We start from the raw sequence: 26,785 nt of genomic DNA on the forward strand, positions 1-26,785 counted from the left end.
GGCAGCCACCGCCTCCCTCCCGTCGTTTATTCGGTGCTGGTTTGGTGCTCGCCGCTGGCCCCGGTTTCACCGCTGCGGGCGGTAATCCCGGCCGGATAAAAGCCGAACGGCAAATTCTGCCGCTTCGCTCCCATCAGCGCTCCGGTCCCCACTTCATTTTGGCGCTGGCTCAGACTCTGCGCCAAGATTTGTGCTCGAAACACTTTGTTCCTGCCAAGCGGCTCAGAGGAAGGGCGGGGGGAGGGCACCGGTCCCGCTCGGAACCGGCGGCATTGAACGGCACCGCCCGGCTCGGCCCGGCTCCCGCCGCGCTCGGCACCGCCCGAGCCCGGCCCTGGCCCGGCGCCGCTGGCCGGCCGCCACCGGGCCGGGAGGCGGGCCGGGGGTCACGCCAGGGTGGGGAGACACGCACTGCCGAGCTCCGGAGTGGCGGCCGGGCTGCCACACCCCGGCCCCGGGGAGCCGGGCGCGGAATTGCGGCGGGATCGAGCGCCCGGTAACGTTTGCCGGGGGATTTTCCCCCGCTGGCACCGCCGTCCCCGAGCTGTGTTGGTGAGGGCTGCGGCAGGGCTGTGCCCAGCTCGGTGGGTGACATCGGCGTGGGGACACCACAGCCACCACGTCGGGACTGAAAAATGCATATTAGATGATTCGCAAATCTCAAAATTAATACTATATGTGCTATGTTGGAAAGTCATGCTGTATTAATCTCCTTTAAATATGGTTTTAAGCTATAGCATAATATTAAAATAGAAACTAGGCGATGTAAGATAATTTTTGCAAGTAGCTCAAGGAATGGATAAGATAATGAAGAAATTAAGAGATAACAGCAACAAGACACTAAGGTCTCCAGAAAAGAATTATTGCCTCCTTATCAAGAAGACTCAGACTTCAAAGGACCAACACAATTGGTTTACAATATGAAGGAGGGAGTCGAAACTAAGCAGAAGAAATCCTTTGAAAAGAATTTTGAATAATGTATGAGATATATGAATATGCAACAGGCTATTACTTTTAAGGGTCAATTATTTGTTAGCAAGGCATGTTTCTGTGGCAGAGTTTCTTTGCTTTTTATTGTCCTTTATTGTCCTAACTCTAACTGTCCAAATTATTACTGCTCTAAATTTTATTACTCTTTGTATAACTATTTTGTTACTTTTAAACTTTTAAAATTTTAGAACAAGTGATTGGGCGTTTTCCACAGGGACAAGGCCGCCTGTTGGCCGCGCCGGGTGCTCCCGCTGATGACCGCGTTAGTCACGGGCTGGGAGCCCCGGGGAAAAGCGAGCGTGGGCGGCCGCTCCCGGGAACCGGAGAGCCGTGGCGGCTGCCCCGAGAGCCTGTCAGGAAACGGAGCAGCGCAGGGGCAGGACGCTCCCGGTGCTGCGGGACGGTGCGTGAGCATCACGGCGGTCTCGCCTCGCTGCGGTACCGGCGACCCGGCTGTGGCAATGCCGCCACTCCCGCGTGGGTACCACGAGGCACCGCCCGTGGGAGGTTTCCCGGCATGTCCCGGCGCTGGGGAAGGAGCCCCGTTCCCGCCGCCGGTACCGGTGGGCGCGTTGACGTCATCGTGTTCTGTGACGTCACCGGCGGCGGGTCCGGCGTGGGGGGTCACGGCCGCGGGTCCGCCGGGGGCGGGGCGAGGGTGCCGGAACTACGACTCCCACAAGGCTACGCGGGCGCACCCCACCGGCGGCGGCCAATGGGAGCGCGGCGGGCGCTCAGGCAACGCGCACGTGGTAGCGGCGGCGGCCAATGGGCGGCGGCGGCGGCCGTAGCCCGATGGGCCGGGGAGGCCGCGCTCCGCGAACAAAAGGCGGCGGCGGCGGCGCGAGCGGGGCCGGAGCGGCAGCGGAGCGCGGCGGGAGCGGCCGAGCGGGGCTGTGAGGTGAGTGCTGCGGCGGCGGCAGCGCCGCGCTCCGCCCGGCACGTGGCGGGGCCTCTGCCGGCGCTGCCGCGGCGCCCACGCGTCTGAGGCGGGAGCCGCGCCGGCTCGGGCCGGCCCCGGCTCCCGTAGCTCGCGGCGGGGCGGGCGAGCCCCGGGAGCGGCCGCAGCGCCGCTGACGGAGCGGGTGTGCCCGCGGCAGCGGCCGGCCCGGTGCTGCCCGGAGGGAGCCCCTCTCTCCCGCCGCCGCCCCTGACCTTGCGGGCGCCGCCGCCGCTCCTCCCGCGGCTCCCGGCGGCGGAGCTGCTGCCCCGCTCGGTCCCGGTGGCCGGGGACGGTGCGCGGTGGTGACAGCGCAGAGATTACCACGGGGCTGGGGAAGGGGCCGGCTTGACGCGTTTTTCGCCCTGGTCCAAGCGGGCCTCGGACTTGCCTCCCTTGCCACGCGGAAAATCCCTTCGTGGCCGTCCCGGAGGAGCAGCCCCGCGCGGGGGCCGCGCCGTTCCCGTGCGAGCAGCGGTGTGCGCAGCCCGCGTGTCGCTGCCTTCCCAGCACAGTCGGCTGTGTTCCAGCTGTCCTGTTTGCTGCTTGTAAACACCTCCTGTTTGCCCTGCTGCTTTCGAAATTCTCATCCTGCTCTACAGACTCTCCTTTCTCTCTGTTGAGCAGTTTGTTGTCTGCAGGCTGAAAGCTGAGCTGCACCCTGGCTCTCCTGTCTGTAGGTGTCTGTACTCTTTCTGATGTCTGTACTCTTTCTGCTTCCTGCCTGGGTTTGGAGCTCAGAGTATCAGCTCTGCTGGTACTGTCCAGTGCTGCTGCCCAAACCCTGTTGGGTTTCCTGCATATGAGACTCTGCAGCTCTCTCCAGGCATCAGGACTCTTCCCACGGTTCCAGCACTGCCTGAAGTGGTTCCCAAGCAAGGGCAGCCACAGTTGGAAGTCCTGCCCAGCCATGGTGGCCAGGGAGCGCTTTACTGCCATACACAGTTCAAGTGATTTAAGGAGTAAGCTTGTTAAGGAGCCCTCAAAGCTGCAGAAGATAATTTTTAATGACAGCATTCCTAAATTCCCTCCTTGTAGCACTGGGTGCCCACCAGGTGTGGGGAGCCTGTGTGCTGCTCTCCGTTAGCCACAGGTCCATGGTCTGTGCTCCTCCCTGGCTGCCGTGTTTCTCTCAGAGATTCTGTGTGTGCAGGGAGCCTCCCCCGGAGCTGGGCATGCAGCACCTGTTTGTATCACCCCACACAGCATTTCCCAACCACAGCTGGGGGACCATGACCTCACGTTGGCTGAACACCGAGCCCTCACCATCCTCTGACGAAACACATGGGTCTGCCAGGTGGAAGCTGATGTAACTTTTCATGCTGCCATGGGCTGAAAATACTGGCTTAGCTTGAACTGTGTTAATAAATTACCCAGAATGGAGGGGAGAGGCTGTTTATGGTGTGGGTTTGTTGACACAGTTCTTGGGAGAGTGGGTGTCAAGTCTTCACTGGAGAGGGAGTCCTTTCCTCCTGGTCTGAAGTGTTGTTCAGGTACAATTGGAGCACAGTGCCAATCCAGATCTCGGAGAATTCCATGTGTGAGCACCACATTATTTGTGAATGCACATTGGTGAAGCTGAATTGCACCTCTTCTGGTTAGAAGGAAAACAAACTAAATCAATGTCTGTAATACTTTTTCTCCCCTTGCAGAGCAGACTGTGTCACACTGAGCAGTGCCACATCACTGATCTCCTGGGAGTCAGGGAGACTTCACCTGAGTTCTGTGTCAGGAGTGCCTCCCTGTTTCTCCCTGTTTCTCCATCCGTGTTTCCTTTGGATTTGTTGCATACACCCTTCAGCTGGTTGCTGGTATATTGGGACAGATGTATCAGTTGTTTCACAGCAAACACAACATCCAGCTCAACTCTTGCCTGCTTGCCACCATCCTGCTGATTTTCTCTGTCAAAACACTCAGTAAACTTTCCCCAAACATCAACTTATTTGCATGTGTTTGATAGGTGATGTTTTGAGGGAATAAGTGCTGCTGAGCTCCTGAAAATATGATCTAATCCATGTCTCTTACTTGCTAGCAAAGGTTGGAATTCAGCTCTTTTTGAATTGGTGGGTATGGATGATGAGAGAAAGGTCTCTGAGGTGTTGCAGGGAAGCTTTTTGGGTTGGAGCCTCACTAAATGAACACAAATAATTTATCAAAATCTGTGGTACTTGTCCTGCTGACATGAATCTAACCTTGTGTGTGGTGGGTGCAAGGTCTGGGGCCCGAAGTGCTGAGAAAATTGCAGATCAGTCTTGGCTAATGAATGCTGAACACAGCAGTGGAAGAGAATGTTGTTATCCCACAGCTTGTGATTTGGGCAGAGAAAGGGACATTTTCCCCGGGTTTATCTTCAGAGGTGCAGCCACTCCTCTCCCCAGCACTGCAGGTGCTAAACATGACTGAAAATAAGATTAATTCTGCCAGATGAGAGTTTGACCCCGTCTCATTCCTGGAAAACTGAGGAGATTGAGTTCCTCTGCCTCTGTAGTGACATGAGTCTGTGCCCCTGCTTGGTGTTAGCAGAACAGATGCAGTGAGTTAATGGACCTGCTCTGATGGCCCTGCAAGAGCACACACACACACAGCCAGGAATTGCTGATGCCCTATGGATTATTTTCCTGCTGATCTCTTAGTTTAACAGTTCAGCAGACTGAAGCAATTGCTTTGTGCTCTCTGTCCCACGAGAAAGGCAGGGTTAGAACAGTGGAAAAACTGAGTGAGGGGTGTGATTAAAGACTTGCTAATGCAGATAAGGTCAGAACAGCAAAATTCCTGCTGTTCTGTTGCCATGACACAAGGATGTTATTTTTCATCTACTGCTATTGTAAGAATTTTGTAGTTTCCTTTCTTTACCCCAGTAGTGTTAGTGCAAAAATGAGGTGATGAAGTTGTGAGGGAAACCAGGAGAGCAGCAGAATGGAGCAACATAGAAAAGACCAGAAATGGTTCTGAGAGGGGAGCAGCTCTGCTTTGTATCCCTCAAGTTTAAGGAATCTCATGCATGTCACTCGTTCCCACTGAGGTTTTTTGCAGGACTATTCTTAATAAGACCTGAGACACTCTGGCTCCAGTGTCCTGCAGTTGCAGGGTATTTGTTGGCATAACCAGCATCTGCCTGAGTGGTTTAATTTCTAATTGTGGATTGAAGTTCTGCAGTGCTGTTCAGAGGATCCGTGACACCCTGGAGAAATGACAAATACTTAGATTTCTTAAAGAAATATGTTTGCCATTTTCGTTTACCCATCTGCTTCTGCTGCAGTGAGATGTGACACTGTTTCCCTGAGCAGATTGTGGAGTTGATGGATTTCGAGGGGCTTGAAGCCGGAATATTGCAGCTCCCTCTCAGGCAGAACAAATGGTGGCTGCAGGTATATATAGTGGGAGCAGGTTTGCTCTCAGAAATAGCTCTGCTTAAAGTCCAAATTCCAGTGGGAAGTTTTAGGCTCTGCAGCACAGATGAGACGTGTGTGTGCAGCTGTGAGGCTGGGCAGTGGTGTGGTGCTTGTGGGAGTGTGTCTGTGTGTGCCTGCAGGGTCAGGCTGGGTGGTTGGTTTGGGGTTTGGTGTCCTCTGGCTGCTCACAAGAGCTCCTCTCTTGTCAGGCCACCTTGGCTTTGCCAACAGGCTAATAACTGACAGGGGCTGTTTCAGCAGACAGCTAGGGGCAAGTGTTTCTAGGGGCAGGGTGGGGGTTGAGTCTGATGAAAGATGGGGTGCTGCAGAAACATTGCCCGGTCCTGTTTTGAAATGGGATTTAATTGGAAGCTGTGCTGCAATCCTGTTCAGGTTTTACATCAGAACTCTTTGAAAGTGGGCTTGCTGTTCTTTGTTTTTTTGCCTTTGCTGTAGCTTTGCCTTTGTGATTTTCAACCCTGGAATTGCATTTGAAAATATGGCAGTGGCACAGTTGTCTGCTGGTCCTTAAGTACAGTTATCAGCTTTCAGTAATAGCATTTAGTCTAACCTGTTTGGTGTTGGAAGTTCAGGGAATGCAACCTCCCTCCTACTATGGAGTAGGAGTTGGGATGGACCCACCTCCTCCTTTCTGCTCTAGGTAGAAAGGTTCTTTATTTCGAATTATGGAAAGTTAATCTCTGCCTATTCTGTGTTTGCTTATAGGATGAATAGCCCAGCTGATTACTAATGGTTATTACCCAGAAGGCAGCACAAGAAATAGCTGGAATTTGTTAACTGTTTCTCTCTGTGGGGTATGTGTTTTGTGAGGGCAGGTAGTCCAGGTGCTCAGATGGAATCTGAACTCCTCTTTTTTGTGTTGGAGCAGCTCTCCCTGAATCTATCCCAAGAGTGCTTTTGCTTCCTGCCACACTGACAGTGCTTGGGAAACAGTGACACGACCCTGGTCACTCAAAATGCAGGAGGAGCTGCTGCTTGAGCCTCCCTGACAACAGTCTGACCCCCCAGACACACCAAACCTGCTGGCTGATCACAGCACTCAGTTCTGATGTGTGACACATGCAGACAGGGTCACTGGGATGAAGTATTCTTTTAAAGAAGTGTTTATGGCAGCTAAAAATAAATGGATCTTTGACACCTATGACTCTTTTGTTGCATATCAAAAAGAATTAGTTACACTCTTGAGGCCAGAAATCATTTGCTTATATCAGTTTGGAATATACCTGAAAAGAGAAGAAAACTGTCCATAGAAAGGGACAGAATTAGGAATTTTTCTTAAAAAAAAACTCAAAAAACAAAACAAACTGTCTAAACTTAATCTTTTTTATTGTTGTCTTGAACATCTTATTCTGTTAGACGTAAAACTCTTTCCAAGAAAGCTGGTTCTGAAACAAGAAAAAACAGTGATGCAAACCTATTCTAGTTTTGGTAATCCTGGCAGTGTTTTCTTTTCCCTTTAGAAAAGGGATGGGGATTGCTGACATGCCCACAGTCAGGCTTGACTGGGAATATGGGATGCCTTAGAGAAGTGAGTAGGAGGGAGAGGATCCCTCCCTGGAAATGCACCAGGAAAAGGGGTAGGTGGGTTGCACCAGGAGCAATCCTGGGGTGCTGCAACATTGGAGAGAGCTCAGCACTGCCCTGGATGGGAGGGGATGCTCCAAGCTCTGGATTTGGGAAAGGCTTGGTGGTGGCTGGGACAAGCTGCGGGGATTCTGCCTTTCCCTGCAGACAGGGCTGGATGAAAATAGTGTGCATGGCAGGGGAACAGGGTAGGAGTTTTAAGCAATATGAGTAGTTCTTGCTTATCAGATGAGTTTTATGATCTCACACGTAATGGGGAGACTTTGCTTTGCTTTGGGTTTGTGTTGAGCTGAGTGATGCAGAGTTCTTTGCCGGAGCAGGGCTCTGTTCCTGATGGATTTTTGTTTTTTTCCCCATCCAGACTAGGTAGCCATGTCAGCCAAAGCCATCTCTGAGCAGACGGGGAAGGAGTTTTTGTACAAGTACATCTGCACGTCCTCTGCCATCCAGAACCGCTTCAAGTATGCCCGGGTCACCCCCGCCACGGACTGGGCACGGCTCACCCAGGACCACCCGTGGCTCCTGAGCGAGGTAAGGGCAGGGACAGCAGGATTTGCCTTCCTGGAGCACCTGAGCACTGCTCCAGACCCTTCCTGAAGGACTGGTTGCTGCTGCTGCTCTGTCACAGTCACTCCCACCCTGATGAAGAAACAAGCCTTGCTTCAAGGCTCAGGATCACTTCGTGGGGGGCTGATTTAAGACTGTGAAATACAGGAGCAGAGATAGCTGTGCACCAGTTGCTCATAACTGCACAGAAGTTTGAAGGTTGATTCAGACAGAAGTGTCAGTTCCTATTCTCAAAGCCTTGCTCGCTGAAATAATCTTTGTTCTCCTCTCTCCATGTCTGGCTTTAATGTAAAGTTAGGACACTGCTTAGTTTTCTCGAATCCAAGCAAGATGTCAGGGAAAACTTCCTTCTTAAAATTTTTTCAGTGCAAAATCATTTATCTCTGTGTCTCATATCCTCATACTTTCTCTAGAGGAAAACATACCCAGAGCTCTTTTTTATTAGCTGTCCAAGATGGCTCTTTTCCAGTGGTTAATTATATTAAGTCATTGGCTGGAGAACATGAATGTCTCATAGTCCTTGACTGACTGCCTGATAGAAGCCCTGCACTAATTAAATGTTCCTTACTCAAGTGCCTGAATGAACTGCAGGAAGAGATCAGCAAGCCTTGCAGGAAGCCAGAAGGGAGCAAGGTTGCTTTTGGGCCTTTAAGGCAGGTTCTGTAAGGCTGGAAAGGGCTTCAGGGTCCAGCAGCAGGACCATGCTCAGTGTCCTGTACTGCAGCACGGTGTGTTCTGACTCATAAGTTGCTGAAGTTCCAGGATGTATCCGTGGTACAGGAGAATGACACTCAGTTCTAGTTCGGTTATTTAAAAAGATATTTGCAAGCTAGAGATGTGTGGAACCCAGGAGCAGCTATCCATGGGTTTATTATAAAGAGCCATGACCAGTTACTGAAATGTGCATGACCCTGACCCTAGCCAGTCTCATAAGCAAAGTGTAGTGACAGCAGGAGCTGTTTGGGGTTTTTTTTTGTGAGCAACTGTCTGTGTCTGTCATGACTTTTATTGGGCTTTTTCATCAAAAGAAGAACAAGCTGTCACCTCAGCCTCTGATGTCTGCTTACAGCTGAGTGGAATAAGGCAGCTTTTCTCAAAGTACAGCGTAAGAAAACACAAATTTGCAGGCATATTGTATCAGGAGCTTGATTTGCTAAGATTAAAGGAATTTTGCAAGGATGGGTGCTGTGCATTACTGATTTAAGTTTTCACTGTCTGCAGAGAACCGCTTGACCAAAGTCAATGTCTAATCCTTCTCCCTTGAAATCTCTTGCCCAACCTCTGCAGCGTTTAGTGGTGAAGCCAGATCAGCTCATTAAGAGACGTGGGAAGCTTGGCCTGGTTGGGATTAACCTCACTCTGGATCAGGTGAAGGTTTGGCTCAAGCAGCGCCTGGGCCAGGAAACCACGGTGAGTGCTTCACTTTTGTTCCCAGGACAGGCCAAAAGCTGGAAAATCACCAGTCCTCCACTGCAGCCAGCCCCTGAGTTTTTGGCTGATGATTGAGTATTACTTCAGACCCTTGTTTTAACTTGGTGCTGGCATGTAATATTTATTTTTCTGGGAATGACAGAGCAGTGCTAATGATAATGAAGTGCCTGCCATCCCTGCTGCTGTGTGTTGGGAGCTGATGGACTTGTGCTGCCTCAAGGAATTTATGCCTTTGGCCCTGCTGGGATTGATTTGGCTCTGGCTCTGAGCCGGTGCAGCAAGAATTGGGAAATAGCAGGAGCAGCACTGTGAGTGCTCCCTGTTGGGAAAAGCCTGGGTTTGGAAATTACTCCTTTAGCACAACACAACAACCATATCAAAAGCAAGGACTGGGCCACAGACTTGGGACTGCTGGTGTTCTCAAAAGCAGGGAGTCTCCCCCTGCCTCTTGAGCCTGGAAACGTGGGTTTGGATAACAGGAAATTGCCTACACAGAGCAGTTCCTGGACCCATAAAAAGAGACTAAAGGATCCTCTTGCTCTTCTGTGCTCCCTGATACCATTTCAGGGTGAGCACTACTCTGAGGCCTCTATTTCTGCCACTAGCTCAGGAATTCCTCACTTCTGAATTTTCTACTACTTACTCCAAGAGCCTCTCAAGCTCTTGTGTCTCACTGTGCTGAGCAGGGCCCAGTGACAGTGCTGTCTCTGGGACAGGAGAGGAGAGCAGCTGTCCTGGTGTAATTCTGATACCCCTCTGTCCTGGTAGGAATGGGAAAGGTGACCGACTCCTGTAACCAGATATCCTGAGGTAACAGTGCTGGATGCTGTGCTGGAGAGGGAGGAGTGGTTCCCCAGGAGGCATGGTGGAGAGGGAGCAATTTTAGAGCAGTGCTGATTAATTCTCAAAGCTGGACAAGTGGTTATGGGTTTTTATCTTGTTTTCTGTCCCCAGATTGCTAATGCAAAGGGAATCCTAAAGAACTTTCTGATTGAACCCTTCGTCCCTCACAAGCAGGTTAGTACACCATTAAAGTAGACTTTTAAATCCCTTTGGATTTGCATGTTTAACTGGATTGTTACAGTGCAGAAAGCAGAAGTTTGGGAGTGTGCTGTTGAGCTGACAGTGTTGCTGCATACCCTAAGCAAAACCATCTTCTGTATTTCAATACTGGAATTTTAAGTAGAAAATAAATTCATACACCTTCATATTCCTTAGAATTCTTTAATCAGTTTGCCAATGCAGTGAAAACTCCTAAGAGAGTACATCATAGGCCACTACAAAACAAATAAAACTGCAATTCTAACAGAAGAAGGGCCTGCCAGATACTTCTGCACACAGATCTTTGTTAATTATGGTCTTTGCTGAGATAATATCACTATTTCCTTTTCCTGTTCCAAATAAAAATAACTGGCAAGTCTTTCTCAGTGTCAGGGCTGCTCCAGCATGGCTGTTCTTTGAGAAGCTTGACTTTGGGCTCAGCTGCCCCAGTCCCAGCACTGGCACAAAGCCTCTCCTCTCTGGGAGTCACTGATAAATGCTTGTCCCTGCTCTGTGGCACAGGAGGAAGAGTTTTATGTGTGCATATATGCTGCCCGTGAGGGAGACTATGTGCTCTTCCACCACGAAGGGGGTGTGGATGTGGGAGATGTGGATGCCAAAGCTCAGAAGCTGCTCGTGGCCGTGGATGAGAAGCTCAGTGAGTCGGATGTGAAGAAGCATCTCCTGCAGCATGCACCAGCTGACAAGAAGGAGTAAGTAGAGATGCAAATCTGGGTAGGACCAGCCATGCAAAAGCTGCTCTCTTTTATCTCAGTGCCACATCCCTCTATTTTCTGAACTCTGAAGATCACTCTCTTGCCCTTCTTGCTGCTCTCCAGAATATGCCATGCATCCTGAATCCAAACTCTCTGACCTTAGCTGTCTGTAAAACCCACAAATAAGGTTTCCTAGTGCTGAGCCTTTACTTGGCAGCAGCGCTTGTCAGCCTGCTTAGGTCTCAATGTGAGACTGGAGACCTGTGCTGAATTCTGATCCTTTGTGCCAGCATAGAAGTTTATTTTGTTTAGTGAACTGGTGATGAAATGTGGCTCTGACTGCTAATTCAGAACTTCCCTTTCCCTTGCTCTGGCCTGATCTCCAAAGTTACTCTCCTGTTCTTCCTTCTGCCAGTCTTATCTCTAGATATCAAGGCTTCTGCATCTCCCTCAATTAGATGCCCATACCTAGTTAGCCTAACATGAGTCATGATTTTTCCAAACATAGCTTAATCCTTGCAGTGCAGTACTGAAGGGTGAAGGAGCCTGTCACTCCACCAGTTCACTGCAGCCTCCTCCCCATCACAGCTAACGAAGCTCAGATCTGACAAAGATGGATATCAGCAGGGAGGCAACGATGTGCTTCTGTTTGTAGGGAGATAAATCAGACTGCACAGCTCTGACAGTTGTGAGCAACTGTGTCCTCAGCAGAGTTTGGTGGAGGGTAATTAAGATGAGTCATCAAGGTCTTCCTTCCCTTGAGTCATCCATCACCCAGCCTCCATCCAGAGAAGATGAATGAGAATGAAAGAAATTGATGCCAAGTAAATTTGCAGATTGCTGCTAATACCAATGAACAGAGCAAACTGTACTTAGATTTGGCTGCTTTAATTAACTTGTGTTAATTTTTTTTCCTTTTTTTTTTCCAGTGTCTTGGCCAGCTTCATCTGTGGCCTGTTCAACCTTTATGAAGATCTGTATTTTACGTACCTCGAGATCAATCCATTAGGTAATGAATATTTTTGGAAGCAGAACTTTCTGTTCTGAATTACTGAAATGTGTTCTTGATCCTTCCTTTGGTTCTGTAATTCACAACAGCACCAGGTGCCATGTGCAGAAGTACAGAAGTGGCAGTGATCTATCTGTCTTTGAGCTGTTCATTCAGTGAATTAAAAATGAGGAAATGAAAAATTCCCTTCAAGGGAATGTTAAGGCAGAACTGAAGAATGTAAAAATTGCACCGTAGAACAGAATAACCCCTGAGACAGAGCCTGGACCATGGCCACAGTTACTGGTTAATTCCTGAGAGAACTTACTGGGGCTGGTCAATACTGCCCAGTGCCAGGGGAAACAGCAGCCACCCAGCTTTTGCAGTGATGCCTGTGTGGTACCAGCTGTTGGAGTAAATCTGTAACATGTCTCTGTACAACCCAGAGCTAATTGTGATGTTTTTCACTGCAGTGGTGACTAAGGATGGTGTTTACATCCTTGATCTGGCTGCGAAGATTGATGCGACGGCTGACTACATCTGCAAAGTGAAGTGGGGGGATGTGGAGTTCCCCCCTCCTTTTGGCAGGGAAGCTTACCCTGAGGCAAGTGACAGCTGGAATTTCTTCACTGTGTCCTGAATTTATCATTGCTTGTATGCTCATGGCATTGTTGTTTCCAGTGGTTTTGTTGCTGTGTCTCATCCCCTTGACAGTGCTGTCCGTGATACCCTGTGCATGGGTAGCTGTAAGTCCTAGGGCTGCTCAGAATCACACTCTGAACTGCAGTTGCTTCCCAGCTGTTTGGTCATTTCTTTAATTCAGAATTGGCTTTTTTTTTAATGGAGGCTGACAATTAACTTCTGTCAGCTGTGTGCCAGAGCTCTGTGCCTGTGCAGAGCTTCCTTTTGTGGTTCCTGCCCACATTGCTCTCCTCAGCATCACTGTTTTTCTCTTGGAGCAGTGGTTACTGGGAGCCCCGTGGGAGCTGAGCGTTCCCTCAGTGTTTCAGTGACAGTTCTGAGAGCAGAGCAGCAGCTGTGTGTAAATGCTGCATCCAAGTGTGAATCCAGAGAAAAATCACCATTTCTGGAACTTATAAGTAAGAAGATGTTAATATACCTATTTTTCCAAAAAGTGAGGACAATTTACAATGAGCACTTTACTGTAAAGTTAGCAGTGCCTGTTCCCTCTCCAAATTCCCTGGGTCTGTACTGCTGGATGCACAAGCACTGCTCCAGACACAGGTCTCAGCAGCTTCAGAGGCTGTTGGAAGCAGACCTCTCTCCTTAATTATTCTGTTACTTATTTCAGGGATCTGTTCTTCTCTCTCCAAAAAGATTTCTGTCCTGACTTTTTCATTTTAATGATTATAATTATGCTTCAGTTGGAAGGTTTTTGTACTGTGGCCAGGAAATCCATTTAGCCATTCCTTTCCATGTCGCTTGCTGGATGCCAACACTCAACTCAGTTTGCTCTTAAAAGGATTAGTTCAGTTTTTGTCTCTGAATCATCCCTCTCCAAGTCCCTGGGAAGGTTGTTATGGCAGAATCTTTGCTGGGAATGTTAATGAGCTCTGATGAAGTGCTGCTCAGCAGCCTGGCACACTGGGCAGCAGGGGCACCACGTTGAGCCAAATCACAGCTCTCAGTAATTAAGTTCCTGGCTCCAGCACAGTCAGAGTGGTCACCATGGGTGAGATGATTTTCACATTTCCTCAGGTCTCAGTCTCGGACAAGGCCAGAACAGAGTTTACAGTTCTGTTCAGATTTTGTGCCTGTTGTGTGATGAAGGGATGGAGCTGGGCCTCTGTCTCTGGCAAATGCTGAGTTTGTTGCTCTGCTGTCCCTGAGGTGTGATTGCTCCGTGTGTCCAAATGCACCGAGCACTATGAACCCTGGGGATGGAAAGGGCAGGTGCAGGAGGAAGCTGAGGTTGTGCTGCTCTCTCTGCAGGAAGCCTACATTGCTGACCTGGATGCCAAGAGTGGGGCCAGCCTGAAGCTCACGATCCTGAACCCCAAAGGCAGGATCTGGACCATGGTGGCTGGTGGTGGTGCTTCAGTGGTGTACAGGTAATGGAAGCGAGGTTTCCAGAGGGGGAGGATTTCAAGGGCTGGGAGGACATAATTTCTGCAGCCTCTGGAAGGTAGACTCTCCTAAAGCCATTTTTCCTGTACTGTGACTGGGATGGCTTCAGAATGAAGATGCTGTGCAGATTTTTCACCAGACTATGGGACATACTATGGAAGTTAATTTTGGAAGGGTTAGGGTTAGATACAGTTTCTTACAGAGATACAGTTCCTTTCTGACTTACAAAGAAGCAAGCTGGCTGAAGGCTGTTGAGGGTAATATGATTGTTGTAGTGGTCACTGAGTTTGCATCTGAGGAGCATGACAAGATTAATCATGGCTGGCTCCAAGATGAGAGCAGCTTTGTATACAGCAGACAGCACTGTCCCTCTGTTAGGAGCCCCACTTCCCCTGGGATTTGGAATACTTTAGGAACTTTATTGTGAATTAAATTATAACTAATTTCATAAGTAACTGCTTTTTGTGTTGTTAGTGACACCATTTGTGACCTGGGGGGTGTGAATGAACTGGCAAACTACGGGGAGTACTCAGGAGCCCCGAGCGAGCAGCAGACCTATGACTATGCTAAAACCATCCTCTCCCTCATGACCCGAGAGAAGCACCCAGAAGGTAAGGGAGATGCTGCAATCCCAAAGCTGTGAACCTGTCTGGCAGAAAAACGTGGCTAAATCTGGGCTGTTACTATGCTTAGCCTTCCCTAGCAGAGCTGTCAACGTAGTTCTGCTTTCTGAATGAACCAGGACTGGATTTCTGTCAACTCTTGCTTCTGAGAGAGGACTTGTGGTTTTTCATGGGGCCTGAGAGATTCTTATCAGACATTCTTGATTGGTACAAAGCTCTTATCTTCCAGGCTCTGCTAAACTCAACTGCTTTAGGGTTTTTTTTCTACTAAATACAGCTGGTTACTCTGCAACTTTGTTTGACTTAACTGCTTTCTGATCTAGAATAATCTGCTCTTGAGATGGTTGTACTAACCTGTGTTTCTTTCCTCAGGGAAGATCCTGATTATTGGAGGCAGCATTGCAAACTTCACCAATGTAGCAGCCACCTTTAAAGTAAGTGACCAGTCTCAAACATCAGCAAATACGCAGTTGTCAGCCCCCAGCCCTTCTTCCCAATTCCATGTTTGGCTGAGGTTTTTAGTCCATCTCTTCCAGGAATTTTAGATTATGGCATTTAGATGATGGGTAAATGTCTTGCTGCCTGGGTCACCTGTCCTGTGTGTTTCTTTTAGGGCATTGTGAGAGCAATTAAGGACTACCAAGGCCCTCTGAAGGAGCATGAGGTGAGGATCTTCGTACGAAGAGGAGGCCCGAACTACCAGGAAGGCTTACGTGTCATGGGAGAAGTTGGTGAGGACCAAGCTTGTCTGTACACCACCGCACTTGTCCTTCAGTTTTATTCTTGCATCTTGTTTCTTCCACTTGCTTTCTGCTGAGCTTTCTCAAGGTGAAACGCTTCACTTTGGTAGAGCTTTCCCCTGAGGATGCTGACTGCTGTTGTGTAATTCCACAGGGAAGACCACAGGGATCCCCATCCATGTGTTTGGCACGGAGACCCACATGACTGCCATCGTGGGCATGGCGCTGGGCCACCGGCCCATCCCCAACCAGCCGCCCGCCGCCGCCCACACCGCCAACTTCCTCCTCAACGCCAGCGGCAGCCCCTCGGTGAGCTCCCTCCCCCCCTCAAAGGGGACAGGCTGGGGAGCCTCATGAGGACAGCTGCCTGTCCAAACAGGCTGGAAAGGCATTTGGGCCACTAGTGGATTTGTAGGAAGCTTTAGGAAAGCAAACATGGCTCCACTGGTGCAGTTTATCAGGAGAGGCCGCCCCAATGCCCATGTCAGTTGTGCACAAAATGTGGCCTCTCAAAGCTGAACCTACTGGCTCATTCCGTTTTTTGTTGCTTGACTGAAATGGTCCTATCTGAAAACTTATTTTCTTTATAGTAAACCAGTGTGGCTAAAGCAAGGCCACCTCCTCCTCTGTGCTCCAGACCACACCTGGAGCAGTGTCCCTCACTGACTTGGCTTCTGAATCTTTCAGACTCCAGCACCAAGCAGAACTGCCTCCTTCTCTGAGTCCAAACCAGATGGCATTGCTCCAGCTAAGAAGGCAAAACCAACAGCACCTCTTGGTAAGTCCAGCCCTGGGAGTGCTGCTGGCAGTGCTCTGCTCTTCCCAAAGGCAGGAAGGGCATGAGACAAATGCTTTTTTTTTCTGGATGTAAAGGGAAGAAGTTTTGTGGTGCCTGCTTATCTTTGTCTTGAGTGTAGTTAAGAGATTTAGCAGCTCACTTGTGCCATGAGCTCATACACACAGCAAGTCAGAATTGCCCTGATCTGGAATGTTCAGGAACAGCACAACGAGAGGAAGTACAGTGAGAGGGCTCCAGACTGCTTGTTTTTAAACAAGAGCAAATCCAAAGCCCTGAGTGCTGTGGAGAGGAGAAGAGGACTGCTGCAGCACCTGCCTGGGTGCCTGGCCAGTGGGCTGGCAGCACTCAGCTCTGTCATACCATTGCATGAATGATTCTCTCTTTAACAGATTCAATCCCAGCCTCGAGACCTGGTTCAGGTAGGACTTGTGTGACCTGCTGAATGTGCCTGGCCTCGCTGGCAACTGACTTTAGTTCTTAGTTTTGTTGCTGTTTTTTCTCTCCAAAAGTTTGCTGTGTTGTCTGGTCCCTTCCTCCTGCCCAGCATATTTAGCTGTCACCATGTGAACTTCTTATCTGTTTTTTCAAGTGCAGATCACATTTGCCTCTGCACAAATCCTTCCTCTTTCTGGGGGAGAGACAGCCAGGTCTCAAATTTTGTTTTTTCTGCCTTCCCCCACACAGCCATTGCAGAGAAGAACAGCCTGAGGCACATAGTGATAAGCTCTGTTCTCTTTGCTTTCCAAAAGGAGGAGTGACCAATAACTGGTATCTTGTTTCAAAGGAAAACAAGGTAGTGCAGGGGCCCTGGTTATCAGGTTTGGAAAGTACAGAAAAGTCACAAATTAACTACATGTTGCCTTAACAGTCCAGCAAACTATTAAAGCTTGTGCTCAGTGAAGTTATTGTATAGGGACTTCAAAACTCTCTTGGGCTCTATGCTATGTGAAAATAAACTGCTGAACTGGAGGCAAAGTAGAGCTTCAAGTCACCTCCCTTATCATGAGGGGGGACATTCTTGGGATTGAAGGGGAATTCTTGGATTGTTGCTTGCTTGCTCTCAGACAAACATCATTCCTCTCTGGGTTTGAATTTTGGTGTTCCTGGGAACACTCATGGTACTCCCTTGCAGGCATCTGTGAAATAAACATAATTTTCAGTTCCCTGATAACAAGTCATGTTGCAGTGAATCTGAGCTGTGAGTGAATGTTTAGGGCTGGAGAGCAAGAACTGATTATTCATTGAAGCCAGAGGCACAGTGTCCTGTTTAATCCCTAATGCTGTTTACCTTTGATCCAAATCCAGGAAGAACTCAGCAGTAGCCCAAATTGGCATCAGTAGATGGATCAGCTTTGAGTTTTTACGAGTTTTCAAATTAATTCTGCTTGGAGTCAGGAGAGACTCAATGTTGTCTTGTGACAAGTGGTGTAAATAGACTTTAAACCAACAGTCCATCCTCACTGGCTGAACTGTTGCTTTTCCTGTGACTCTGTCCCCTGAAGCCAAGTTTTGGGCCATATATAAATTCTTGGAGCCATCAAATTTCTGTTGGATTCTGAGCATTAAAAAAATCAGAGAAAAGAAAACCCAAGTATGTTGAGCTCCTTTATTTATTTTGTCCTCCCCATTTCCTACCTTTTTTTTTTTTTTTTTAATGTTTCCTATCATTCTATTCTGGTGCCCTGACCAGCCTCCCATGGTTTGCCCAGACTGAGAGCTACATGCAAATAAATACATGAAATTCAAAATTCTCTTCAGCTTTGCATAAGAAAACTGGTAGAAATATGAAAGGCCTAGGAGAGAAGAGGTAGAAACAGTTTTTACTTCTCTCCTATACCAGCTCCCTCCTGTGATTCACTTGCCCATGTAGTGAACCCCAAAACCTGGCTGTTGTGTTCAGAATCCAGGGAAGGGGTTGCTGATTCATCTACAGTTTCTTCCTTAATTTGCACAGTGTGGCTACTCCCTCTTGCAAACTGCAGTTTATCTCCTGGGTTCAGTTTGGAGGTGGGGGAATACACTCATCCAGGAGCCTTTCAGCAGGCATTTGGCAAAGCTGCAGTTTGTGTCTGGCTCAGTTGTACAGTTTGAAGATGGTTTGGTGGTTTTTTTCCTCTCTTTCTGAGCAGGTAAAGCCACAACGCTGTTCAGCCGCCACACCAAGGCAATCGTGTGGGGGATGCAGACCCGGGCTGTCCAAGGAATGCTGGACTTTGATTACATTTGCTCCCGGGATGAACCCTCCGTGGCTGCCATGGTTTATCCGTTCACGTAAGTAGCACGCAACTGCATCGCTCTTCCATTTCCCTCCAACTCTTCTGTGACCTTCCTCCTCTCTGTCTCTGTGGTTCTTTAGTGGGGCTCTGCCCTGGTCTCTATCCCTGCTGGAACACCTTCTCCTCTGCTCCCTTCCACCCCTGGGTTGGCCTTGTAGGCTGCTTTCTTCAACCATTGATTTCGGGCTGCGCTGTTGAAACAGCTTAATGTTCACCACAGAACTGAAGCTCCACTTCATGTGCTTTTAAAAGATGTCCAGGTTCTGTTCTTCACTGAGTGAGTAAGGCAGGTGTGATTACCTGGGCTTTCTTTCCAGCCCTCTGGCTCAGCAAAGGCAGGCAGGCTTTGTAAGGCTTCTTCCATTCACCTGCTGTTGGCTCTGTGCTTATCTAAGCCTGATTTGTGCCTGCTGCAGCAGAAATTATCCCTCCAAATATTATCCAGGATCATAGCAGTTCTGCTGACAAACCAAAGCAGGTATGTAGCCAAACAAAACTATAAAAAAATAAAATCTTGTTCATATTCTTTCCAATAGCAGCAGGGATTTCTTAGCAAGCAAGGAAGCCTGTGGATCCTTTAGTGGGATAGAGAGTTTCCTTGTGGTATTTACCCTCTTTTACTCATGCCTACAGGGATGAGAAGGGCTATTGGGTGTGCATGAGCTGTTTTACTGTACCCCCTCAGTGTGGGGGTCTCCCTGTGGAAAAGGGCACGAGGGAGAAGGGAAACAGCAGCTGTTGCTTCCAGTACAGTGAGGTGGGAGCCCAGAGCCAGGCAGGAGCTTTAGTTCATTCCTGTGGCATTTACAGATATCCTGGAGAGCTGATGTCTAATCAACCTCTGTCCTGCAGAGAATTTCTCCTCTTGACAATTAAGTCCTTGCACTGTTATTCTGCAGCTCTGATGGTAATTGCAGCTCTGTAAATAAACTCTCAGCAAGTGCAAACCTCGGGGTACTGAGTGCAGGCACACCCATGTCTGTAGGCGAGTGGCAGCCTCTGGCAGTGCTGCACTTGATTAAGGAGGAAAAAGCAATAGGGATTGAAGTTTAAGGCTACCTGTAATTATCTGTTTCTTCTTGACCTTTTGGAGGGAGCCAGGCTGGTAAAACCTGGAACGTTCTGTCACGAAGGTACTGGTATGGGAGCACAGCCAGTATCCACACACTTAAATGACTGCCCAGTCAGACTTCACTGCAATTCCAGTCAGAGCATCTACTGTGTATGAAATACTGACAGTGAAACCTTCCCAGGTGCTTCCCCTCCAGTGCCTGTGGGATGGACAGAATCCCACTGTAGCAGGATTGGGGAGCTGACTGGCCCTCCCATTGTAGTCCTGTTCACTACAGATACTGGTTTCCTGTTTTCTCAGTCCAGTGTTAGCACCAGCTCAGTGACACAGCTTTGCACACCTCTCATTCATTACTCTTTCTGTACCTCATTCTGTCTTCCAGCTTGGAGTAGAGTTAAGGCTCTGGTAACTTCACAGTGGGAGAGCTTATTCACCTTGCTGGATGCCTCTGTCCCCATTAGCCTGTCTCCTTCCATACGCTGCTCTGTCCTATTCTCTGAAGAACCTTCTGCTGTCATATGGTCCCTCCCCAGACATGCTCACGTGCTCGTGAGTGTCTCAGTCAGTCTCGGGGGCTGAGATTGGGGTTTGTAAACTGCTCTGTCTGCATGCACTGTGTCTCTTTGCCTTTCCAGCAGCCTTCAGGTCAGGGCTTTTCCATCTTCTCTCCCACAGTGGAGACCACAGGCAGAAGTTCTATTGGGGCCACAAAGAAATCCTGATCCCAGTCTACAAGAACATGTCAGATGCCATGAGGAAGCACCCAGAGGTGGATGTTCTCATCAACTTCGCGTCCCTGCGCTCTGCCTATGACAGCACTGTTGAAACCATGAATTATCCTCAGGTGAGTGCAGGACCCAGAAGAAGTCCAAATGAAGAAGGAAGACCCTGTCAGCAGAGTACTGGTATTTTTTAAACTGTGATGGCATTAGCAAATTGTCTTGGTTTTCTGACTTAGCAGATAGCCCCCAATTCTAACCCCTTATAGGATGTAAGGAGGATGCTGGGGGCCCCTGGCATATCCTAATGCTGGACTTGCAATTTAAGAGGAACTTGTTGGTTCTTGGTTAGCAGTAACTACTTCAGGCTGACTATAATACAGTGCTGCTCTGATGTGCAAGGGGGAGAAAATTCCCTGACCAGAGCATTGAGCCTGTTGTGAAGATCATGGCAGCCTGCAGATTGATGCATTGGGCCTTCCTGGATGAGAGTGCACAGAGTGACCTCCCATGGCTCTGACAAGAGGCAGCTCTGTGGGGTGCCAATGGTTTTCTTTCTCTCACGGCAGATCCGCACCATTGCCATTATTGCTGAGGGCATTCCGGAAGCCCTGACACGCAAACTGATCAAGACAGCTGATAAAAAGGGAGTCACCATCATTGGGCCTGCAACTGTAAGTACTGATGGCCACTTTCTCCTGTCTTTCTTAACCTTCAGATCAGCTTTCTCTCATGGATGAAGTGTATCCTACAATCTACTTTTTGTCTTTAGTCACAGGAAGTGCATGCTAATCTCTCATCTTAAAGTCATTGCCATCCTTCCTTCTCTATACAAATGCTAGCAAGGCTGCCTTACACAAATGCTCCTCAGTTTCATGATTTTAAAGGGCCTTACACCTTTCTCTTATTCTTTTATAGGTTGGTGGGATCAAGCCAGGTTGCTTTAAAATAGGCAACACAGGAGGCATGCTGGATAACATCTTGGCATCGAAGCTGTACCGCCCTGGCAGCGTGGCCTACGTGTCCCGCTCTGGAGGGATGTCCAACGAGCTCAACAACATCATCTCCCGGACCACTGATGGGGTCTACGAGGGGGTGGCCATAGGGGGAGACAGGTACGAGTTGGCACCTTCAGTAAGCAGAGGAATTGTTGGTAATTTGGAGAAGGAAGAGCAGGTTAGGTGTTAATTTTTGTTTCAGAAAAGTATTTGAAATAAATTTCTGACATTTCCCCTGATTGTACACAGATATCCTGGTTCAACTTTTATGGATCATGTCTTGCGTTATCAGGATACTCCAGGAGTGAAGATGATTGTAGTACTGGGGGAGGTGAGTAAGACCACTTAACTGGCTGAGAAATAGCTGTGTGTGGTTTTTGTTTTGAGACCTGGTTGCAAGAATGCTAAATAGCAGCTTCTACTGCTCTTGAATGTTCAAAATTTTATTTATTGCTGCTTTTGTTAAAAGAAATTGAATATATTCTACAGGCAAGCATAGTCTTACCTATTTAAAATAAATAAAAGGAAAAGAAAAATCAGGAGGTTTTGTTCTGGCACTTCAGACATTATTTTGTGAAAAAGGAGAAAAATTCCTAGCAATACTTCTTTGTATGTCTTGGAGCTGGTTTTATCAAAAGTGCAGCTCAGAACCATCTCTCTCCCTGCAGATTGGAGGCACAGAAGAGTACAAGATCTGCAGGGGTGTTAAAGAAGGCCGGATCACCAAGCCAGTGGTGTGCTGGTGCATTGGTACTTGTGCCACCATGTTCTCCTCAGAGGTATGTGCAAAAATTGGGGCACATGCATGAAATAGGAATATATCCACAACAGGAAGAAAAACACAACTTCACTCATTGTACCTAAACCTTCCAGAACAGGCAGTAGTAACTTTAATGTACAAAAGTTTATAAATACAAATTATAAAGATATCTTGTGCTTCTATAGTTCTGTCACAGGAAATTTCCAGGGGATTCTGTGAAGGGAGCCCAAAGATGCCAGGGAAAGCAGTAAATTCCAGTAGCTGCCTGTTTCTGGAGTAGGGATGGCAAAGATCTGTGTTCAGCAGCTCTGAACTGGGGCAGTTTAGGGAGGCAGAAAGTGAATGAGCCTGGAGGGATTCCAGCTCAGAACATCCCTGTGATTGCCCTGTTGGCTCTGACTGCAACCAGGAGTTTTGGTAGCCCAGAGGAGACAGATGTGTTCCCAGTCAGGGCTCTGTTCTGTTGCACTCTCTGCAGGTAACAGTCTGCATTCCTTAGTGCTCTCTTTTCCTGTTTGTAGGTGCAGTTTGGCCATGCAGGAGCTTGTGCCAACCAGGCCTCTGAAACCGCTGTAGCAAAGAACCAAGCCTTAAAGGAAGCTGGAGTGTTTGTTCCCCGGAGTTTTGATGAGCTGGGAGAGGTCATTCAGTAAGTCACACTCACAGGGCACCTTCAGCAGCAGACAAAAGCTGTTGGGACACTGATTCTGGCCTGATAGGAAATATATTTCTGCTTAAGGAAAGCAGATTCTACTTACTGTGGGGTTTTAAGGTCTAGGTTAGATCGCCTCTCTTGGGTCTCTTAGAAGGACCAAAGTTACTGAATGGATTCTCTCCCTAGGTCTGTGTACCAGGATCTTGTGGCCAAAAGAGTGATTGAACCAGCTGAAGAAGTGCCTCCTCCAACTGTGCCAATGGATTACTCCTGGGCAAGGGTGAGCTGTGCTGGTTTAGCTGCATTTGGGTTTCTTGGAATCAGGCAGGGCATAGGCTGTGATTCTGGATGCCGTGTTGGGGTTATACCTTGTGCTTTGTAGTGTTACTTGTGAGCTCTGCTGGTTCTGGGCTGTGGAAGCTGCTCTGAGGGCAAGCCTGAGGCGTTGCTGTTTGCCCACTCTGCCTTGTGCTGCCCTCCTCTGCTGGTGTGGGGTGTTTAACATCCTCTTTGCTCTGCAATTCCAGGAGTTGGGGCTGATTCGCAAACCAGCTTCCTTCATGACCAGCATCTGTGATGAGCGAGGACAGGAGCTGATCTATGCTGGGATGCCCATCACCGAGGTCTTCAAAGAGGAGATGGGAATTGGAGGGGTTCTAGGCCTGCTCTGGTTTCAGAGGAGGTGAGGCAGTTCTTGTGAAAGCTTGCAGATTCTTTGGAGTTTTTCTTGTTTTTTTAATAGACTTTTAAGCCAAAAAAACCCCAAAAAACCTTGTGATTCCTTTGTGAAGGTAAATTCACTGGAATGCCATTTCTGTGTTTCCTCCATGACACTATTTTGGGTTGCATACAGTGTGTTTAAATCTCAGATTGAAGTTTTCCATGAGTCTTGTGGTGCATTGAGGAAGCTTCTGTATTCTAGGCCTGATTCACAGTCTGACTACTTGTGTCACCTCATCTCTGGAGAGGCTGGGGACTTGACAAACATTTGCATTTGTGTTCTGTTCCTGACTGATGTGTCTGTGCCCAGGTTACCCAGGTACGCCTGCCAGTTCATTGAGATGTGCCTGATGGTGACAGCAGACCACGGGCCAGCCGTGTCCGGAGCCCACAACACCATTGTCTGTGCCAGAGCTGGCAAAGATCTGGTTTCAAGCCTCACTTCAGGACTTCTTACTATTGTGAGTACCTGATATTCAGGAGGTTTAGCTTTGTTACTCATTACTCTTCTAAGTTTTATTACTGCTATATTTTGGATTGGTTGCAGAGTTACAGACTGGTGGTGTCTGTCCACTCACACAACAATTCCAACATTAACAGTTTGGTGCTCCATGTTTCAAATCTGGTCCTTTTTTCCAGTAAGTGAGACCAGTTTGTCTCCTTTGAGTCTAGAAATATTTTGTAGCAGCCAAATTGCTGTCAATGTTAACTCTGGTTGCCTGAACTCTAATAAGAGTTACTAAAACAGACACTGGATTGCATTTCCCCCCACGTTTTCTCTAGCAGACATGCTCCAAATTTGCATTTGTGTGAGAGATAAGCAGATGCTTTCTCTTAGGTGCCTGCCCAACTCTAATGTCATGAATGCCAGAAATCAGGAGGGTGGATGGGGGAGATAATCTTGAGTTTGCATCTTAATTGTGGAGTGCTTTGATGTAATTGCCTTTGTTTTGCACCCAGGGTGACCGGTTTGGGGGAGCACTTGATGCTGCAGCCAAAATGTTCAGCAAAGCTTTTGACAGTGGGATTATCCCCATGGAATTTGTGAATAAGATGAAGAAAGAAGGGAAGCTGATCATGGGCATTGGACACCGAGTAAAATCGGTAAGAAAACTGCGTTAGGACAAAGAGGAGGGATTTTTAGGAATGGGTGAGGGAGAACAAAAACAAAGGAAAGAAAATTGGCAAGTTGGAGAGGCAGCTATTGACCAAATTCTCCCAAATCTCTAAAGAGTATCAGTAAGAGGCAACATCACTGACTGTAATGTGCTCTGAACTTGCAGATAAACAACCCTGACATGAGAGTTCAGATTCTCAAGGACTATGTGAAGCAGCACTTCCCAGCCACTCCTCTGCTGGACTACGCGCTTGAAGTAGAAAAAATCACAACTTCCAAGGTGAATGGCGCCAGCACTGAACTGTTCTGGGCACTGCTTCTCATGGGAGGGAAAGTGACTGGGCCTTGGCTGTATTTTCAGTGCAGTGCTTCATAAATTTTTGCTGGGGATTGTGTCTGGGGTGGAATTGAAGCCAAGCACAGCTGCAGTTTGGGAAGGCTGAAGGCATTTGGCTACCAGGAAAATGCTGAACAAGCCAGAACGTTGTCTGTGTGGCCACTGTCCACAGTGGCACTGCTGGGTGTAAATCCCAGGCTGTTGGCACATGTGCTGGCCCATGGCAGGGAACCTCCATGGGGCTGACCCAAGGGACCCCTTGTTCTGGGTTGATTTTCCAGCATTCCCATTAAGCGTAGTTCTTGCTCGGGCTGCTGCGCTGGGGTGTCCCCAGCTACAGGCAGCCCTCAAATCACCAGTGGAAGGTGCCAGGTGAATGCCATTTGCACTGTTGACATCTTTATTGGGGTGTGTTTTATTTCCTGCAGAAACCAAACCTTATCCTGAACGTAGACGGCTTTATTGGAGTGGCCTTTGTTGATGTGCTCAGGAATTGTGGCTCTTTCACACGGTGAGTGAGGGAAAGCTTTCTTGCACTGCCAGCTCCTGAGGGGCAGAATTTCATGACATTGGAAAGGAAGCATAGCCTGGCCTGGCTTTTGGGGGCAGAAAACTGTCAGGGGAATTTGTATGGCTTCTGGCACTAGAGCAGGTGAGACTGCTTCCTTAAATAGATGATTACCAGGAGCCATTTATTTTTCTTTTGTTTTGCAGGGAAGAAGCAGATGAATATATTGATATAGGAGCTCTCAATGGCATCTTTGTACTGGGCAGGAGTATGGGATTCATTGGTGAGTTTGCCACGTTCTCCCTGCCCCTTCCCTCCTCCTGGGGCTGCCCTGCCTCAGGAGCACCAGACAAACCTGAAACCCAGGGGGATTCAGTGCACCCCAGAAATCCAACTCAAGGCAAAGACTAAGAGGATGGATGGGAATTCTGTGACACAAATCACTCTCCTTTCAGGACACTACCTGGACCAGAAGAGATTGAAGCAGGGTCTGTACCGTCACCCCTGGGATGACATATCCTATGTCCTACCAGAGCACATGACCATGTGAGAAGCTGGTGTTGCCTTGGAGTGCACCAGGACAGAACCTGTCCAGGGGACAGCCACAGTGGGACTGTGATGTATAAAGATGATTATTGGGACAGAGATGTCGAGCTGCCTGGTCAAACTGTGCAAAGCGACTGTTTTATAAGGATAGAAACTTACTCTAATAAAACCAAAACTTGTGCTATTCCCTCTGTTAACCTGCTGTATTTAATACTCTCTCTCACACTTTTATTTTTCCTATTCTCATTTCATTTTGTTTCCAGAAGTGATTTAGGGTTTGGGGGGGGAGAATTTGGCTCATAGGTATGCCTTACTGATCTCTGGTAACAACCTCTACCTTTCCCATGAAATGGCCCATAAGCCATCACTTTGGATTTTTTTTTTTTGTTGTCTGTTTTTTTCAATTTGTTTACCATGTTCTTATCCTTGGTCTGACTGTACCTGAATCCTGGGACCACTGCTAAAGTATAACCAATGTTATTCAAGCTGGTGTAGTAATTTAAAGTGTAAAGTTGTAACATACTGCTGTGAAAACTGTGAAATCCCTGTATTCCAGTGTCTGTATTTATGCAAACAACCTCTCCTTTCCTCTGACTGCTGCTCTTGTGCACTGTCACTCATGTAATCTGCAGCTGCAAAAATATCTCAGTAATAATTTCAGTGTCCTCCTTGTCTGTGTGCTGCAACCAAACGCAAATAAATACACATTACTAATTTATTCTTTTTCCATGTGTGACTTCTATGAGTTGTCCCTAAGCAGCGTCTAGGGCGATGTGTGACAAAATTGTCATTTAACAAAATAACCTTCAAAGCAATTACTCCTCAGGGTGTGTTTCGGGTGATTTAAAAGGGGAGAAAATAAAAATCAAACTGCATATATACTAGACTTGCCTGCTTCAGGTCAAAAAGGTAAAATTTAGTAGAGAATAAACAGGAGGACACAAACTAGCCATGATTGATACAGCATTACACAAGAGTTGGGGAACTGCATTGTGTGTATAGCAAACATGAAATAACCACTCTACAGTTCTAATTAAAAACCCAATGTACCGTGGAGCGGGAGAATCCCTGATTGCTCAGGTGCAGCGTGGGAGGGCAGGGGGAGAAGAAAAAACGAATGAGGATGGGACGGTGGCTCCGGGCCGGGCCGGCCGCGC

The 26,785-nt window shown here is 48.2% G+C and overlaps 1 protein-coding gene across 1 annotated transcript; it reads left to right on the plus strand.

The window, feature by feature from the left end:
- Positions 1 to 1,778: 1,778 nt before the first annotated feature.
- On the plus strand, positions 1,779 to 26,346 carry ACLY (ATP citrate lyase). Its single transcript, XM_077788292.1, has 28 exons — positions 1,779 to 1,891; positions 7,289 to 7,458; positions 8,782 to 8,904; positions 9,880 to 9,942; positions 10,489 to 10,679; positions 11,612 to 11,691; positions 12,144 to 12,278; positions 13,628 to 13,742; positions 14,233 to 14,369; positions 14,754 to 14,815; positions 14,995 to 15,112; positions 15,276 to 15,430; positions 15,809 to 15,899; positions 18,050 to 18,191; positions 19,944 to 20,112; positions 20,557 to 20,661; positions 20,906 to 21,102; positions 21,235 to 21,316; positions 21,654 to 21,764; positions 22,267 to 22,394; positions 22,587 to 22,680; positions 22,928 to 23,082; positions 23,431 to 23,581; positions 24,081 to 24,224; positions 24,404 to 24,517; positions 25,003 to 25,085; positions 25,289 to 25,365; positions 25,538 to 26,346. The coding sequence occupies exons 2-28, from the start codon at positions 7,300 to 7,302 to the stop codon at positions 25,630 to 25,632; spliced, it is 3,276 nt and encodes a 1,091-aa protein (XP_077644418.1). The 5' UTR covers positions 1,779 to 1,891; positions 7,289 to 7,299; the 3' UTR covers positions 25,633 to 26,346.
- Positions 26,347 to 26,785: the final 439 nt, after the last annotated feature.

Source organism: Lonchura striata, chromosome 25 (genome assembly GCF_046129695.1).
Source record: "Lonchura striata isolate bLonStr1 chromosome 25, bLonStr1.mat, whole genome shotgun sequence".
Taxonomy (NCBI): domain Eukaryota; kingdom Metazoa; phylum Chordata; class Aves; order Passeriformes; family Estrildidae; genus Lonchura; species Lonchura striata.

Excerpts from the sequence above, each read along its gene's own strand:
- ACLY (XM_077788292.1), top strand. The coding sequence starts at position 7,300 with ATGTCAGCCAAAGCCATCTCTGAGCAGACGGGGAAGGAGTTTTTGTAC. Across the intron at positions 15,113-15,275 it reads ACGTGTCATGGGAGAAGTTG|GGAAGACCACAGGGATCCCC; the intron begins GTGAGGACCAAG and ends GTAATTCCACAG. Across the intron at positions 22,395-22,586 it reads GAGCTGGGAGAGGTCATTCA|GTCTGTGTACCAGGATCTTG; the intron begins GTAAGTCACACT and ends TTCTCTCCCTAG.